Source organism: Chenopodium quinoa, unplaced genomic scaffold, assembly GCF_001683475.1.
Source record: "Chenopodium quinoa cultivar QQ74 unplaced genomic scaffold, ASM168347v1, whole genome shotgun sequence".
In the NCBI taxonomy this organism is placed as follows: Eukaryota; Viridiplantae; Streptophyta; class Magnoliopsida; order Caryophyllales; family Amaranthaceae; genus Chenopodium; species Chenopodium quinoa.
The window spans coordinates 202,384-220,315 of NW_018744676.1; the positions used below are offsets into that span (position 1 = coordinate 202,384).

General features: G+C 35.9%; 2 protein-coding genes across 4 annotated transcripts; one reads left to right on the forward strand and one right to left on the reverse strand.

Moving 5' to 3' along the window:
• Positions 1 to 5,147: 5,147 nt before the first annotated feature.
• On the reverse strand, positions 5,148 to 12,827 carry LOC110702186 (110 kDa U5 small nuclear ribonucleoprotein component CLO-like). The gene is made up of 11 exons (XM_021879864.1): positions 12,037 to 12,827; positions 11,308 to 11,518; positions 8,531 to 8,599; positions 7,250 to 8,443; positions 6,942 to 7,040; positions 6,687 to 6,845; positions 6,511 to 6,596; positions 6,214 to 6,412; positions 6,028 to 6,138; positions 5,621 to 5,827; positions 5,148 to 5,500 (listed from the first exon to the last, which is right to left on the reverse strand). Exons 1-11 carry the CDS (start codon positions 12,588 to 12,590, stop codon positions 5,402 to 5,404), a joined length of 2,988 nt encoding a protein of 995 aa, XP_021735556.1. The 5' UTR covers positions 12,591 to 12,827; the 3' UTR covers positions 5,148 to 5,401.
• A 1,242-nt stretch (positions 12,828 to 14,069) lies between these two features.
• On the forward strand, positions 14,070 to 17,883 carry LOC110702187. Of its 3 annotated transcripts, none has more exons than XM_021879867.1 (6): positions 14,070 to 14,374; positions 15,069 to 15,230; positions 15,430 to 15,479; positions 15,633 to 15,738; positions 15,831 to 15,889; positions 17,469 to 17,883. In XM_021879867.1, the coding sequence occupies exons 2-6, from the start codon at positions 15,120 to 15,122 to the stop codon at positions 17,515 to 17,517; spliced, it is 375 nt and encodes a 124-aa protein (XP_021735559.1). In that variant the 5' UTR covers positions 14,070 to 14,374; positions 15,069 to 15,119; the 3' UTR covers positions 17,518 to 17,883. The 3 variants fall into 3 exon arrangements, with proteins under 3 accessions (XP_021735559.1, XP_021735558.1, XP_021735557.1); XM_021879866.1 differs by having other exon boundaries at positions 14,071 to 14,374; positions 15,076 to 15,230; positions 15,633 to 15,744; positions 17,469 to 17,829; XM_021879865.1 differs by having other exon boundaries at positions 14,072 to 14,374; positions 15,633 to 15,744; positions 17,469 to 17,829.
• Positions 17,884 to 17,932: the final 49 nt, after the last annotated feature.

The window sequence follows — 17,932 nt, forward strand, 5'->3', positions numbered from 1 at the left end:
TGTGTTGTGTTGTGTGGGCAATGCCTCTCTCATTTTTTTCTTAACATAAATTTCAGAAAGTTGAAAGTATTTCTAATGTGTATTGATATTTCTAATGTGTATATATGGACACTTTTTAAGCTAACTTATACTTTAAAATTTGTGTTTATTCCTGCTAGGCTGCTAAAAGTATGGACTCAGATTATTAAGATTAAATAAGTTGGCTAACCTGTGTGTAGTTCAGGGGTTCTTATTTTTGTTTTTATTCTTGCAGGGAGTGAAGGAAGTCAAGGAACCACGGATTCTTATTCTTGCAATGTAAGTTGCTCTTAAATTTTTTTTATAAAATGGTATGTGTATATAATTGTTACTTTAAAATTACTTATATTGTATATAATTATATTGTAGATGGAGAGCTCTCAATCCAAACGGTCTGCTTCTTTTTCTGAACAAACGTCACAGCCACTTTCTGAAAAGGATATGGAAGAATTGCAATCTACTTTGCCTCCTGATAAGAAGCTAAAAGCGGGGCGGGAATATATATGGAACAGAAAAAGTAAGAGGAAAGCTGAGTATTGGAAATATTACTTAGAGTACGTCGAGAATGGAAAACTACGAGCTGAATGTAAGTTCTGTCCTAAAACTTTTGCTGCTGATGGTAATCTTAATGGTTCAAAAAATGTTAAAAACCATGCAGAATCATGTCTCGGTAATCCTATTAATATAGAAAAAGAAAAGGGCAAAGAAAAGCAAACTAAATTGTATTTTGATCAAGAACATGAGAGTAGTGAATTAAAGTGTGGGAGTAGGATTATTAACTTGAATGATGTTAGAGAGGCATTGATTCACATGATTATTGTTGATGAGTTACCATTTAAGCATGTGGAAAAATCCGGTTTTAGGCACTTTGTGCAAGTTGCATGTCCACAATTTCACATTCCATCTCGTGTTACCATTGCTCGTGATTGTTTAAAGTTGTATTATAGTGAAAAAGAGAAATTGAGAGAAATGTTTAAGACATGTCAAAGAATTTCTGTGACCACTGATACTTGGACTTCAATACAAAGAATTAATTATATGTGTCTTACAGCTCATTTCATTGATAATGACTGGAAATTGAATAAAAAGATCATAAATTTTTGTCCAATTTCTAGTCATAAAGGAGAGGCTATTGGAAAAGCAGTTGAGGCATGTTTAGAGTATTGGGGTATTGATGATAAACTTTTTACTGTCACTGTTGATAATGCTTCTTCAAATGATGTTGCTTGTGCACACTTGAGTAGAATGGTTAGAAGAACAGGATGTATAAATGATGGAAAAAAATCTCCATGTTAGATGCATTGCTCATATCATTAATTTAATTGTGTGGGATGGTATTAGAGAACATGGTGTGTGCATTGATAGAGTTAGAAATGCTGTGAAATATGTTAAGAATTCCCCTGCAAGAATACTTAGATTCAAAGATCTTGTGCAAAAAGCAAACATAGATTCAAAATCTTCTTTATCCTTTGATGTCCCCACTCGTTGGAACTCCACATACATAATGTTGGAAACGGCTTTGAAGTTTCGACGTGTTTTTAGTGGGTTATCTCTTCCTGATGGAGAGGATTTGAATGACAATGAAAGGCCTCCCGAACCCGAAGATTGGGAAAAAGTGGAGAGGTTGGTTTTGTTTCTAGGGGGGTTTTATCTGTTAACTAAACGAATTTCTGGTTCCCATTATGTGACAGCTAATAAAGGTTTAGGAGAAATTGCTTCTATGTATGATATGTTGAATAATTGGGAACAAAGTGAGGACTTGAATTTTCAAGCCATGGCCATTGCAATGAAAAAAAAGTTTGATAAGTATTGGGGGGATGTGGATAAGATGAATAAGTTCATTTATGTTGCTCTTCTTCTCGACCCTCACTCTAAGATGGTCATTGTTGAATTGACACTAACGGATATGCATGGACCGGAAAAGGGTACAAAACTTGCTAATGATGTGAAGGAGTTCGCTTACTCTTTATTTGAGGAATATAGAAAAATGTATGCTACTTCTAATATTCCAGATTGTGGAGATAATATGTCAATGGATATTGATAATAGTAAAGGAGTGGGTTCCGATTATGTGAGGAAACTAAAAGAAAGAGCAAAACGATTGAAGGGGACAAGTGGGTATGCGATAAGTGAGTTGGATAGGTACTTAAATGATCAATTAGGGCCGGAGGAGGAAGAACAAGATGCATTGACATGGTGGGGTAAGAATGGTCAGCGTTATGTGATTCTTAATCGCATGGCACGTGACATACTAGCCATCCCATTGTCGACCGTTGCATCGGAATCTGCTTTTAGTACGGGAGGTCGTACTCTAGATCCATTTCGGAGTTCTTTAACTCCTAAGGTAATGCATCGTTATCTTTTTATTTTATAAAATCAAGTTTGTTTATATCTTAATATGACTTTGTTTATACATATTTGTGTAATATTTTTGTATTGAAGATGGTTCAAGCGTTACTTTGCACACAAGATTGGCTTAGAGCTAAGGAAGTGCCAATTGTTGATGTGGAAGAAAATTTGAAAGAGTTAGAGGAAATAGAGAAAGGTAGTAATAATTTTATGTATTTGAAATTTTGTTACACCAAATTTATTATTTCATTGTTATCAATCATTAATATATTCTATATTGTATTTTATTTAGAGGTGCAACGTGGTGAATCTAACGATGTAGACGATGAAGTTGTTTTCGTGGACTCATTAGTGTGAATCACGCGATCAAAGGGAAAACAACTCGTTGGAGAATTTATGTATTCCTAGTACTTGAGAGTTGAGAGTTGAGACTTAAGAGAATTTATGTAATTTTATGAGTTTTCGTGGACTTATTTGTATTTTCGGTGGACTCATTTGTATTTTTGGTGTTTGAGAATCGGGACTTTATAGACTTTATGTAGTTTTGTAATTGATAATTTTGGTTTGTATGTAATTATTAAATTATGCAACAGGTCTAAAAATCACAAAACAGGTCCATATGCAGGTCCATATGCAGGTCCAACAGGTTTTGTATTAAAAAAAAAAAAAAAACGAAAAAGACACAAAACAGGTCCATTCAGGTCCAAACCCGGACCGGACCTGATTTTTCAGGTCTGGCCCGGAACCGGACCTGTTAATTCAGGTCCGGTCCCCGGTCCTCATAATTACCCAATTCAGGTCCCCGGTCCAAACAGGTCCGGTCCAGGTCCGGTCCGGTTTTGGACCGGTGTACACCCCTAGTGTTTTGTGTAGTTCGAGAGAAAACACTAACAAAAAAATAAAGTTACTCTTGAACTCACTACTATAGTAGTCAAGGGAGGAACTATGTGTATGCACACTAGTGAACGTGCATTACCAGCCAAAAAAAAAATTGAAGTTCAGTTAAAAAAAAAAAACGATCAAAGACCTGTTATTATAGATTACAAGTCTCTTTGATATTGCTGTAAACGCCTAATTGCTCTAATCGCGAGTGGAATAGTAGTATCAAAGAGACCGGTTATCTAGAATAACAGGTCTCTTTGATCGAATAATTTCTCTTAAGATATCTCTTTTAATTTTTTTTCCTTCTATTTGTATCTTTATATGTGTACAACCAATAATTTAAATTTTTTTCACCAAATCTTCTCAATCACTTTACAAAATAAATAAATAAATAAATAAATTTAAAAAAAAAACAATCAAAGAGACCTGTTATTATAGATTACAGGTCTCTTTGATACTGATACACTCTAAACTTTGAATTGCTTTAAATCTCACAGTGGAATAGTCTCTTTGATTGAATAATTTCTAAGGTTTTTTTTTTTTTTTTTTTTCGCTTCTATTTGTATCTTTATGTGTGTGCCACCAATTTTTAAATTTTTTCCCCAAACCTTCTCAATTAAGTTACAAAATATATATATTATAAAGTTAATGTAATAGTTTTATAGTACCATTTGTTTATAATATGTTATTTGTAATACTTTCGGCTTGTAAGATGTAATTTTTACTTATTATTTGGTTGTAGAATGGATTTTTGTGTTCTATTTTTGGATTGAAATCGATTTAATTGTAATATTATTTTTTTATATAATATTGGATTGAAATAAATTATGAACTAGACTCGAAAAAAAAAAAAAAATATTTTCACATGTAATTAATAATTGATGGTGACCTAACCATTTTGGAAATCCTGGATCCGTCACTAATAGTAGTGTATCTTTTTTAAAATAAAAACATTGGTTATTACTTTTATTTACCTTTTTTAATGAGCATTTAACCTCTTTTTTAATATGTTACGGAAAGGGTAGTATTTTTTTTTTTTTTCCAATATGTTACAAGATTGATAATATTAATTATAACATAAGTTGTTTATTAGGGACTAAATTTTTTATGGGACTTTTTAAACACTAAAGATCAATTTACACTATATCAACAAATTGATAGAATTTTTAAACTTTTAAACTAACAATTTTTGTTGTGTTATTATCTATACTATAGGACATATTTGGCAAAACTAGCGGTAGTGGGTAGCTTTTAGCTAGCGTATAGCTATTAAAGTAACGAGTAGCTGTCAATTAGTAGTGGGGATTAATTTTACAATTTTTTCTTAATCACCTAAGTATCCTATCTGCGAAACAAACACAAAACAAAGGTCATCTTCTGAACTACAGCAACTACCAGTACTTTGATGGGCTGATAATCAATTTATGCATTCGTGCTCGTTATTTTGGAGTGCTCATTTTGCACCTTATATACGCTGTAGTATAAGTGGCTATTCAGTTTATGGTTGAAAGTGAATGTTAAAATTGTCCTCGACAGACCTTATTGGCTGCTTATGACTGTGAGACTGAATGAATTTCTAAGTCGCAAAAGGGCCGAAGACAGGTTTTCCAGTAGCTTTGTGAGGTGAGGAGTCTGAGGACTTTGAAGAGTGTTAAGTATGACCTTCATGGGGATACATGGTATGTTTAGTTTAGAGGACCAATACCATACCATATATTCTTAAAAGGACAAGATGGTTTGGACAAGCTAATACGGAGTATAGTGAATTCAATATCTATTATGGATTGGATTCCCTGAATCCCTGTCCCATAAAGAAATAAAAAAAAAAAAAAAGCCGGATTCAGAAATGTGAAGCAGCTCAGCACAAATGCAGCGTAAACAAAAGGTTTAAATGGAAATTTGAAACTTGGGAAAGAATGATATCATTAGTAGCATTTAGCTTGAAATGAAGTCACCGCAAGCATTTGTTAATTTCGATCCTTGTAGAGAAACTATATTCCAAATCGTCGATGTACATATCTGATAATCACTAACGGATCCAACTCCAATATTCAACAAAAACAAAATCCATGTGCGTGCAGGAGATTTTCTAAATATCAAGACCTGACAGGAATATCTCTGGTCATGAAGAAAAAAGAGGGTTATCCATCCTTCACATCATCTGCAGATGAAGATCTGCGGCCTGTTGAGCCAGCTCCACAACCATAGCGTCATCAAAGAACTTCTGGATGCTAACATCCTCACTCATACCCTGCAAAATAATCATTAATAAGCACAACAGGTTTGTCTAGTTTCCTTCTGAATTAGTTTCATAATGTTATGAAGATCACTGGTTAAGTATATCAACACAGATAAAAGAAAAGAATCATACCTTTCTACGCCTTGTTTTCACCATGAATTCTCTTGCAAGGTGCTGTATTGGGGCAGGTTCAAGAGGCCGTAGGACAATGCTCTTGTCTAGGGGATCGCCAGGGACAATAGCCCAATGATCAAACACAGAAGAGCAGAAGGCCTGACCTTGGGTATGATACCTTAAATCTGTCTCAAATCCAAATGACTCTATCACAGGCAAAAATGCCTATAAAGAAAAAGATGACCACAGCGTCAAAACTTATCAAAACTAGGTGAATCAACACACGTGTACGGAAAAGCAAGAAGGTACATTTTTCTGATATCAGTTGCTGAATCAAACACCAAAATGAACAATATACAATGGAAAGCATATGCTTATCACACTAAGCAAGATAAAATTAGATTGCATCAAGAAAAAAAACAAACCTTGACAATATACGCTGGGGTCCCTGGTTGCGGAACATCAGCAGTCACATGGCCACGCCTACGAGATAAAACCGTGTAGATTGCAGAAACACAATCTATTGGTGTTTGTATCTGAAAGAGGCATATAAATAAGATCATGGGGGAAATCAGTCAACTTTATAGTACTAAAAAGGAAAAAGTAGTCACCTCCACATAATACACTGGCTCCATAAGACGAGGGGTTGCCATGAGGAAAGCTGAATAAGCCACACGACGGGCTGTGGGGATTAATTGTCCAGTACCCCGATGTAGTGGCTCAGGAGCAATCCTAGCATCAACTATCTTGAATTTCACGTTTCTGATTGGTTCATCGCAGAGGGGACCTTCTCGAGCACCCCACTGAAAGCTATACAAAAGAATGCAAAAATTCAAAAGGAAAGTAGAAGATAGAAAAATGGGGTAGGGAGTAGGGGAGCAGGAGAGAATGTAAGAAAAATTGCTTACCCTTGAACAATAGAATCCTTCACAGCACTCAGCAAGTTCTTGTCAACTTCACTAGGAAGCGTGTCATCTAATAATATGTTAGGCCCCTACAAGTAAAATGGCTTTTAGACTAATCACGAAATAACAAAGTAAAGCAAAAGAATTCTGACATTGATTATAATTGAGGATGAGCTTACCTGCTTATCTGGTCCAAAAGCCCATATAGAACGGGCAGCCAGCAAATCCCATTCATACTTAGATTGGAAGAAATCTCCCAATTTTTTTCGTGGCCAATCAATGCTCACGATACCGCTCTCAATATCCTCTGCGAGACCTCTTTCCAAAGGTTCTGCAATCTGAATAGGCAGGCAACAACAGTAACCAACAATCATGCACAAAAAGATGACCAGATTTTTCAACAACAAAACAAGCAAAGTAACTGAAAAACATACCATAGTAATCTTGTTCTTCTTGTTGGGAGTTTCAGCAAAACACTTCATTGATGAAGACTCTACCACTGTTTCACAAAATGAGACAACTGGATCCGCTACCTAACACCAATTGAAAATAGATCAAGTTTAGTTGTCAAAAGAAAGATATTGATCAGTCAACACTGTACACAAGAAATCAATTTGGATTCTCCAAAAGCACAAACGAAATACAAAACTCTATCATCAGTAAACCAACCCCCACCCCAAAAAAAAGGAGCAACAAGATTAATTGACATTATAAAAAGCAAAAAGGCAGGTGAACAACAGACCTTGACTTCTACTTCAGAATAAAGCTCTCTCAGGTCCTTCATGATAGAATCAAGGTATAACTCCCCAGTGCCCAAAATTGTATGCTCCCCCGATTCCTCAACTTTAGTAATGGCTAGAGGGTAGCTCTTGCTGATTTTTCTAAGACCCTCGACCATTTTTGGTAGTTCACTAGGATTAAGAGGCTCTGTAGCAGTTTTCACCACTGAAAGTGTATTGAACTGAAGAGGGCGGAATATGTATACATCTTCATCATAATCAACGCTACAAAGTGTTGCAGTCTTCATGATAGAGGCATCTACACCTTCAATAAGAACCCATGAACCTGGTGGAGCCTTGCTTACAGGGATCCTATAACGAGCCTGGTAAACCCACAACTTTGTAACTTCTTTCACTGTCATATCTTCTTCATCCTCAGGTGAGTACCCTTCTCCTAGCACACGAACAGTCTGGCCTGTTTGGATCGTGCCACTGTACACTCTACCAAAGGCATCAAAAACACTGCAATCTGGTTTCGGATAGAGTTTGGTAATATTAACCATAAGTGGTCCTGATGGATCACAATTCTCCATGGAGTTGTAAACCATAGTCTCTTTTGGACCAGTATATATGTGATCGACCTTTCTTGAAGAAGCTTCTTTTCCACAAGGAACGTGCTGAACTAGCATATCAGTGAAGCCTGTTGCTGTACCAAAAACTGAGCTACAGGCAAGTCTTAACAATGGTCGAACATTCAACTTGTAGGCTGCATTTGGAAGTGTAACCCCAAGTTCTGCTAATGTTGCCTCCACACTCTTTCTATGCTCCCCGATGACTTGACTATATATTTTATACAGTGGCTCTAAGATAAATTGAACAAAAGATCTTTCCCCTCCAGTTGCAGGAGGTTTTCTCTTAAAACTTCTGCTGTCTGGATGGTAGTACATGTCTCCCCACAGACGAGCAGCAAACTTACTTGCATCAAATGGTACTCCATGTAGTTTCACATATAGCTTTGCAAATGATTGCAGAGTGAATGACCATCCTGCTGTTGCGCTGGCAAAACAAACGTTCCCCGCTGCTGGATCTATAAGCTGGACATCTCCAGCAGTGGAAGAGGCCGCCGTGATGTGGTTGTTGATGATTTCTAAAGTATGCCTCAGTTTATGGTAGGCATCTTTAGGAGGCAATTTAAGCTCTGTTATCAACCTGTCAACCTTCACGAAAACAAATACAATATATAATGTAAAAGATTATAACTACGAACAGGCTAAAGTAAACTGGGCAGAGAAATGATTACATACCTTATTAATAACAACTACTATTGGGATACACTCCTGAGTTGCATGACGAATAGCCCTCTCGGTATTGACCTTAGAATATCAAAGAATGAATAATTATAATTAATATCAATTAGTACAGGGAACACAAGCAGGAATACAGAATAGAGTCAAGCCCTTATATAACATGATATAGTCCACATTAGAAACCAAAAGGCTAAATGCATATACAGGGAGCTGTAAGGTTGCAACTAGTAGCCAGCTACTGTGAGAAAGTACATAGTAATAACTCAAACAATTACTTGATTAACTAACAACAGTTAAGAATTCAAAGTTGTGCCTGACACATTATGACATTTGCCCAAAGTACTAGAATTTTCTTTGGTTCCAATGAGCCAAGGTATTATTAAAATGTGGAAGTCTAGCTCTTTAAAGCGTAATTTAGCTCTTTAAATACCCTTCAATTTTCTTTCCATTTACCACAATCTTTCATAGAATTTACACACAAAATAAACCAAAGGGTGCACTAATATTCTCAGGGCGGGGTTGCCTAGCTTAGCAAATAAATCAACAATGGCTAATAGAATTTTCTTTTTTTATGATAGTATTAGCGATTTTCCCAGCTGCTGTTTCAGCGGGATCAACGTTGTCGTTGGTGCCTACACAAACTGCTGCTAAATTACAGCCGGTCGTGTCGAGGAACTTGATGATGACTCCAATCAGTGATGAGGGTATACCTATTATCCTTTTATTGTCATGAAGTTTATGTATTTTTTTTATTTAAATTGATATTTCTACTTTTGGATTCGATGCGCTAAACGTCTAATTGTGGAAACTAATTCAGAAAATAGAAAATAGTTTTCTTTTTAATAATTCCCCAAATTAAATTAGGGATACCCGAAAATAGAAATGGGGGAAAAATAAGGTGATTGATAAATATATATATATATATATATATATATAATTTTTTTAGTAAGTGATTGAGATATATATATTTTTTTACGAGTAATATTTTTTTGGAAAATTTAATAACAACAAATCAACCTTTGCCTCATTCTCCGAAAGTGGACCAACCTTTAAATCTTCCCAAAATAAACACAAGTTTGGATTTTTTTCTCCCAAAATGAATCCAACAAGTCACCTTACCTGTTGTACCAGGTAAAAATCCACGTGTCATTAAATCATTGGTCAAGGTGTCGAAAACCCATCCAACCCCCGAAACCCCAACAATAACCCCGGAAAACATCACAAACTCAACAATTATAAAAAAAAAAAAAAAAAAAGCCTTAAATTGACGAGCTTAATCGTTGAAAAAATTGTAGATCGTGATAGAAATTAGAATTTAGTTGCTCGATTTTATTCTTGTGATTAAATTTGAACAACTTGATTTTTTTTATTTATTTTTTTTTATTATTTTTTTATTTTTTTTATTTTGAGGTGCCGAATATGTGGGTGGGTAGGGTGCGTGGAGATGGTTATGGTTGCTTAATGGATTCGAGGTGGGGGATTTGGCGGCGATGGGCATGATTATGGTTGTCAGGGGTTTTCGAGGTGGAATGTTCGTGGCTGGGGTGGGGTTTTCGGGGCTGGGGGAGAGTTGTCAGGAGTTTTTCGGGTTGTGGTTGGGTTTTCGGGATGGTTAGGGGATTTTTCCGGCGTGTCTAGAGAGTTTCGTGGTGGGTGGGGGTGAGAGTGGCCATGACAGGGTTGCATGTGGTGGATGATGGTGGTGGTTGTATGGCAGTGAGGTGAGGGGAGAATGATCTGTTTTTTTTTTTTGTTTTTTTTAATTAAAAAAAATAATTAAAGGTTTTTAATTAAAAAAAATAATAATTAAAGGAAAATTAAAAAAAATGACCGGTTGTACAGGTCATTTGGGTTTATTTTGGGAGAAAAAATGCAAACTTGTGTTTATTTTGGGAAGATTTAAAGGTTTGTCCATTTTGGGAGAATGGGGCAAATGTTGGTTTGTTGTTGGTTAAATTTTCCTATTTTTTTTATTAGTGTTTAATTTGCCTTGAAGCCGCCCCGGTCTCATCTCCCCAAAACCTTGACGTAGAAAAGACTCGTACGGAAAGCTCTCCAGCAGCGGAGCGGCTGGTAATGCAGAAAGGAGCCCAAACTACAACCATAACACAGAGGCAGGTGGTGTATCCAACAAGAAAGGAGCGCAGCCACCAAGCGATAGCGTGGACGTCGACATGAATAGCTCTACTAATTTTCACATGAGTATTAAAACAAGAAATTATCTTTTCAGCGCGTTGGCAGTACTCGCGTCAGCGATCATAGTTTTGGGGCCTGTGTGGGCCATAAGAAAATATTCAGTGAAAAACTCAGCAGAACCAGCACCCGAGGGGGACATCGAGTTGGAGGGGTGTGGACCATTTGGTGTTAAAATAAAGTTTTGAACTTTATTTTTAGTCATCGGTTATATTTTTATTTACTACTTATAATGTTTTGGAATTGTTTTTATTTTTTATTTTTGTGTGTGTTTATTGTTTTGATATTGTTGTGAAGCAACCTTTTTTAAATATACAGAAAGGTTAGGCTTACAACTACAGGTTTGTATTTTGTAATTTCTTTTCTTTTTTTCAGAAGAAGCGTGTTGTAATCTGAAGAAAGATTGACTAATATTATTATAGTTGGTTGAGTTTAATTTTTTTGCTGTGTATTGAGTATTGTTCGACAGAAAACACTAACAAAAAAGATAAAGTTACTTGAACTCACTAATATAGTACATACTTATAATTATAACATAAGTTGTTTATTATTAATGAAAGTTGGCAAGAAAAGACACTCACCATGACACCTTCAGCTGCATCAACAACCAGAACAGCCCCATCAGCGAGCCTTAGAGCAGCACTCATCTCATCTGAGAAATTCACATGACCTGGGGCATCCATAATATTAATCAAAAATGATTTCGAGTTACTATCCTCAAGAACAAGCGACATTGGCACAGACTTGATAGAAATTCTCCTCTCTTGCTCATCAAACCTCGTATCTGTATACCTACGGAATTCATAAGTATCAATAAATGGCCAAATTTGGCTCACTTAGAGTAAACTAACAGCTTTCCATATCATAAACTACCTAGCCAGACATTTTTGTTAAGATCAAATCTAACTTTACCCTCAATCAACAACCAAACCATCCACAGAGTAGTAACTAATATAATCATCAGCATTTCATCCTTAATTGAAAATTAATGTAAAAATGAGGATCAACTCTCTACTAGGTTAAATGTAGTGTTACAAATTTCACAACAAACGGGTCAATGTTTTCGGAAATTCATACATATTTAAGCCTATTAGCTACTTTGACAACATTCTTCCTATGTTACCATCTTTCCATACCTAAAAATTTCCCAACCAAACAATTTGCAATCACCAGTAGCAATTTTCCAACTTCAATCAACACTAGACCAAATCAATTCTCCAAATAACTTATGAACAACCCAGAAATCACAAAATACAGCAAAAATTATGAAATACAATCAACAAAATAATCAGTAAAATTCAAAAAACTACCTCATATGCCTCTCATTCTTAGTATCAAAAGTAGAAATATGATGAGTCTGCTCAACAAGCATATCCATAAACAGCGTCTTCCCATGATGTAAATGCCCAACAAGCGCAACATTCCGCACCAAATTAGGGTTCGACATAAGACCAAGCATAAACTGAGTCGAAACATAAGTAGACGAATCCTTAACACCAAGTTCAAATTTCAGAGCTTTAACAGGCCTAATAATCGGCTGTTCAAGAGGAAGTTCATCTTCATCTTCAACTAGGGTTTCAACATCTTCGCCATAAACTTCCTCAGCAGTAGGGTAGTATTTCTTGTCTTCGGCAAGAACAACCTGATTGTCGGCCATTTCAGTGTCTTCGTCGTCTTCGACGCCGTGTGAAGTTGTCATCCAGCCGTTGGTGGGTCCGGCGGCGGAGGAAGGAGCTTCGTCGTCGGAAGGGCGTTTGTCGGCGTCATCGTCGGAGGGGATTTCGGCGTCGGAATCGTTGTCTTGGTCGGAGTCGATTTCGGGGCCAATGTAGTTGCCGAACTCGTCGTATAAGCTATCGTCCATGGCGGAAGAAGGAGGAGAGAGAAAGTGATGGAGTTTTTGTTGGGGTGTGGTGAAATTGGGAGAAGAGTGAAGTGAGGGGGTTATTTGGGGTTTTAGATGAAGGCGGTGCAAATGTTTGTTTTGGGCGGGCTTGAGATCTTTCTATTCTCGCAAATTCCTGTAGTAGACGAGAGATTATTATATATATTCGGGTGTACGGTGCACTAATGAGTATTTTGTTTTCATTTTGATGATTGTTTTTTATTTAATTATCAAATAAAGAACAAAAACTAACTTTGGTTTACTTGGCTGCACATTACACCCGGATGTGTATAAAATATTTCAGTACTAGACAATCTTTTAACCACATCTTACAAAATAATTTCGGTGATTTATTCCTTAATATAAATTACTCCGTAGTGAGGGGATGGTGTTAGGAGAAAATTCAAAGTTTATAAGTCTGGTAAATGTTTCTCGCATATCAGGGGTATTATTGTCATTTCATCCATTTACTTGTAGGTGATTAGGTGTTGTAATTTCAATGCTTTTAGCTAGGAGTATGGTGTTGTCTCTTCTCCACTATCCCATTGTTCAATTGTTGAAGTTGTTCCGGTGGTAGAAGCTTTCTGAAACTTAATCTTCCTCTATTCTCTCACGACAAACACCTATCCTATTGGGATTAATCATTCCCTTTATTTCTATATTATTTTAGGGTTTTCTTTAAATTCTGTGGTAAAGGCACCAGAATATATAATGTCGGTGGTGAAAATGGTGATGTTGGGGTTGTTCTTCCTCTCACCCCTTCTTGTCTTATGAGGTTATCATGGAGAATTCTGTAAGAGACTTTCACAATTAATCGACAGAAGATGGAGAGATGGGGGTGGTGACGGTGATGGGTTACAGAGAGGAAAAGGGAAGAAAAGGTGCATATTTTTAAAAAATACACAAAAAAACAATGCAGAAAATAACAAATTTGCCACCTAATCTCCTAAGTTTATTAATCAAATTTATTAAATCGGGCTCCATCATAATGTTAGTTCAATAAAAAAAAAGCATCAGAAGTTACCAAATTTAAGTTGATACTAATGAAGTGTTGATACCTTTATCGAGATTCAATTGAGCATTTCTTTAATATGTTAAATATCTCATTTAACACATTCGAATGGTCTTGATTAAAAATTCAAAATCTTCGATATACCTTAATTCTCAAATTTAACTTCGATTTTTTTTTTTGACACAAACTTTAAATCTTTAGTAAAAAGGTTATTTGATTCTTTGAAATCCTTAGTACGAGTAAAACTTTTATTAATTTTTTATATTTTACTCATATTATTAAAAAAGTTTAAATATTGTAATTCGATCCAACTGACGTGATCTAAATTTTAGACCGATTTTATCAATAGGTCCAAAGTCCAAATCTTGCACAACTAATCCAAATCGATGCAGTCCAAATTTTGGACCAATATTATCAGTCTAATATGAGTCCAAACCTCGCACAAGGCACAACCGATTTAATCTCCGGATTGTAAATTTTTGGACCTCAATCCGGTCGGTCATGGACGGTGAACAGCCTTATACGGTACACGCTATTTTTCAATTTTTCCTCATTTGGAAAAATTAAACAATTAAAGAAAACAGATAATTCCAGAAAAAAACTGGGAACTCGTTGTTGCCTAAGAGCTTAATGATTGAATTGTTGAGCACTTCTTGAAACCTGGATTGAGGTGATTCAGTTCGATTTACGCAACCCTAATCTCTCACATTGCATCTTCTAACCCCCAAGATACCTTAATTAAGCGATTGAGGTTGGTACATCCAAATCCAGTTTGTTGCATTATTCTTGCAATTCATTGTTTCAATTTTATTACAAATTCAAGTAATATTTTTTTTTCCCATCAAATTATGTATTATGATGTAATCTGCGTATTTAATCTCTATGATTGGGGTTTGATTTGATTTATCTGCAATTACTCTGTTCAATTGATGCTCGTCCAGTTCAGTGGAAATCTTGTTGGGTTGTTTTGCTGCTTTGTGGGTTGTAATTTAGTTTGATCGAAATTTTTGCCATAATTAGCCAATTTGCGGTGACATCTTTATTGGGTTCCCTTGTTAGATGTCTTAGCAAATTGAGGGAATTATTCTGTTTAGTTTTTCTTGGTAATTTGTCCATTTCTGTTTAGTTTTTCTTGGTAATTTGTCCATTATAGCCTATGTTACTCGAAATTGGGGTATTGGTGTTGACACGAGCATGTGTCCAAGTATCCGACTTGGCTATGATATGAAGATACCCATGTCGTGTGTGGAGAATTCAGCATGGGTACTTGAGCTGAATTGAAGAGTCCGAGTAACATAGTTTGTAGGCTTGTAGCTGCTTGTACTATGTCTCTTATGATTCATGTAGAAAGACCTTTTTTGGGTGTATTCTGTCTTCATTTTATTCTTGGTTGACCAAAAGAATGGATTTGTAACTGATAACTTACTGCAAATTTGTATGCAAAGTAAGCAGGAATTGGGAAAGAGCTGATGTGAGATTGATAGCACTAAAAGAAAATGACTTGTAATCCTCGAGGCTGTGCTTCCTTGTTCTTGTGGCTTGTTCTTTCTTTGCACATCTTGTATTTTACGACAGCGGTTGATGCCAAATCTGGTCATCGTATTACCGTAAGGCACTTCACATTTCTCGTTCAATTCAAATAGATAATGCCTCTTTAAATGACGCCCTTTGATTGCTGTTTTCTGTATTTTGAGGCAATAAGAGTGAGTGAGTGACTTTTAATTTAGCAGTTGGAACTCTTGGAAGGTGTATCTTTTTATTCTTGTTTGCATTGCTTGTTTCTCATTCGCCTTTTGTAAATAACAGGATGCTGAAATAAGAATGAAGAAAGATGAGTGTTATGCTGACATTGAGAGGTATTCTTGCTTGTATTCGTCTTCTTCTGGATTACCTAACCCATTAAGTACTTTGGATTAGCATCAATTTGCCACTTTTTGGGGGATACATACTTTATCGATTTTGATTTACTTATTGATGGAAAATGACCCCTTTTATGAAACTGTTTATAGTGGCCTTTGGGGTTTGGATTGCAAAACTTCGATCATTGCTAAGGAGAACTGTGCTTTGCGATGTCTTTCACCACGGTGTTATGAGCTTGTTTATGAGAGTGATCAGGTTAGGGTAATCCCATTCACTTTCTGGCAACCAATTACTCATTGGTCTGGACTTTCAAAGTTCAAGTAGTTATGGGTTATATTTATTTGCAGCTGGAAGAAGGAGAGAAGGACCTTATCAGAAGTCAAGAGTACAAGTACTGTATGTACAGGTAATTGACCTCACAACAATTTCTTGTACTCTTCTGATACTCAGCATTGCCTGTTCTGAAAACTATTATTGGTACAAGTTTCCTTTGCCTCTTGTGATTTTTTGATGATTGCCTGTCTGAGTTATGTATGATTATGAAGGGATTTGCATATCTGTTTATTGTTTCAGACTCTTAACAAGTACAAAGTTGTGAAACCAAATACAGGGTTTATATGCTTCCTGAATCCTACTGATCATGAGGCTCTGCTTGTGAACATCTGCTTCATTGATTGCACTTCTAATTTCTTCTTTAGCTATTCTACTCTTAATATATGATATAAACTGCATATCACCTAGACTGTAATATATGGTAGAATTTTACTGTAGTCCCCTTGAGTTTGAACTTCTAAGTTTGATGATTTTAGTGGAACACTTCCATGCTAATGGTATGGATTATACCTTGTGCTGGTCATAATTTGAATCAAATACTTTTACTATAGTCCTCTTGAGTTTGAAAATTGTAGTCTGATGCTTCTATTGGACGAGGCCCACTTGCTCAGCTGATAATTTTTTTGAAGTTCTATAATTTTCTTTACACACATTTTGTTTCAAAATGTACCTTTAGCTAAAAGTAAAATTCTATCCGAAGTTGAAAACTTGAATGGACAGTATTTGTTGTTGATGAATGCAGAGTTGGGAATTATCTTAGAAACTAGCCAAAGAACTATCTTCACTCTTACTTCAGAGTTCAGAGTACAAATTGCACTTTTCAAGTGTCTAAACTCTGGCTAATCCTTCTGTATGTACCTCAATGTAAAAAAATAGACAAATATATTGAGACTTATACTTGTTCCAAGGGTACTAATATGCAGTATACAGACGTGTAGCCTAGCATAGTCTATTGACCATACACATTGGCACACAAACAGGTGTGTGTTTGTAATTTCTACCATCATGCAGGAAGTAGTTGTAATAAGATGGTTATAGGCTTATAGGGCACTTGCAGAAATCCTGAGCTGGTTCATGGTATCAAAGGCTTCTGCCTTGCTGGATTTTCTTTGATATGTCTCATTAATTGTGTGTAGAATAAGTTACGTCATCTGATATATTGGCGGCTTACCCGGCATTATCATAGCTACTTATAGCAAGCTGGAAATGAAGTTCTATTCATTGATGACTTAAACTGCACATGATTGTTACCGAAATGCTGAATCAATGTAGTTGCTGTGATACATTCACTTTCCCAGTGTTTACTCATTCTAGGTCATAAGGTATAATTATTATCTGTTAGTGGGTCAATGAAGTGTGTAATGGCAATACTGTTGTAAGAAAAGCAATCAATTCAACTGCTACACGCATCACCATATTGTATATTTGGGTGGATAAGTGTTGCTAAGGTATTACTAGACTAGGGCAGATAATTCAAACAGTCGTATGTATAATTGTGCTGTTTGATTGAATTCACCTTTTTGCATCTCATTTCATGGGTTCTATGGTCAGGGTTCACATTAGGGCTCTGATATTACCTCCTTTTTGCATGCTTCCTTTTTTGGGTTATACAACACTGAGCATATCCTAATATGATTTTTTCTTACACACAGGATATCAACTGGAGAAAGCATTGATGGCATCAAGGGTTCTTTGGGCTAGTCTTCCTACAACTGTAAACTTGTATGGCATGTCAATGTTCTTGGACACAAGTATAACCCAGGAAAAGGAATTCTGCTTGTTTCTTCTACTGCCTTTGCTGAAGCAGTTTCATATCAGCTGACGTAGATGTGATGTGACTAATTCTTTATCAATTATCGATCTGAGCTGTATTTTTCTGGTGCTTTTGCATTTTCAACTCTCATGCATAACCTTGGGAGAGTCAGAAATGTAAATGGGATCTTATTCGATCAAATCTCTGTAAACACTTGAACATACCCCATGAATAAATATTGTGATTTGATTTTGACTTGCTGTAACCAGCTTCTTACAAGTAAGCTCATCATCTATTTATTTTTCGCTTTGGAATTTTTGTGAAAAGTCATATAGACAAGATGTTAGATAGCAAAATTTCCAT

What these genes read in the sequence shown, in the direction of transcription:
- LOC110702186 (XM_021879864.1), bottom strand. Translation starts at nt 12,590, where the DNA reads ATGGACGATAGCTTATACGACGAGTTCGGCAACTACATTGGCCCCGAA. An exon ending in AAGAATGAGAGGCATATGAG is followed by an intron (nt 11,519 to 12,036) that starts GTAGTTTTTTGA and finishes TGAATTCCGTAG; the next exon opens with GTATACAGATACGAGGTTTG. An exon ending in AGAAGAACAAGATTACTATG is followed by an intron (nt 6,846 to 6,941) that starts GTATGTTTTTCA and finishes CTGCCTATTCAG; the next exon opens with ATTGCAGAACCTTTGGAAAG.
- LOC110702187 (XM_021879866.1), top strand. Translation starts at nt 15,120, where the DNA reads ATGACTTGTAATCCTCGAGGCTGTGCTTCCTTGTTCTTGTGGCTTGTT. An exon ending in TGTTATGCTGACATTGAGAG is followed by an intron (nt 15,480 to 15,632) that starts GTATTCTTGCTT and finishes AACTGTTTATAG; the next exon opens with TGGCCTTTGGGGTTTGGATT. An exon ending in TACAAGTACTGTATGTACAG is followed by an intron (nt 15,890 to 17,468) that starts GTAATTGACCTC and finishes TCTTACACACAG; the next exon opens with GATATCAACTGGAGAAAGCA.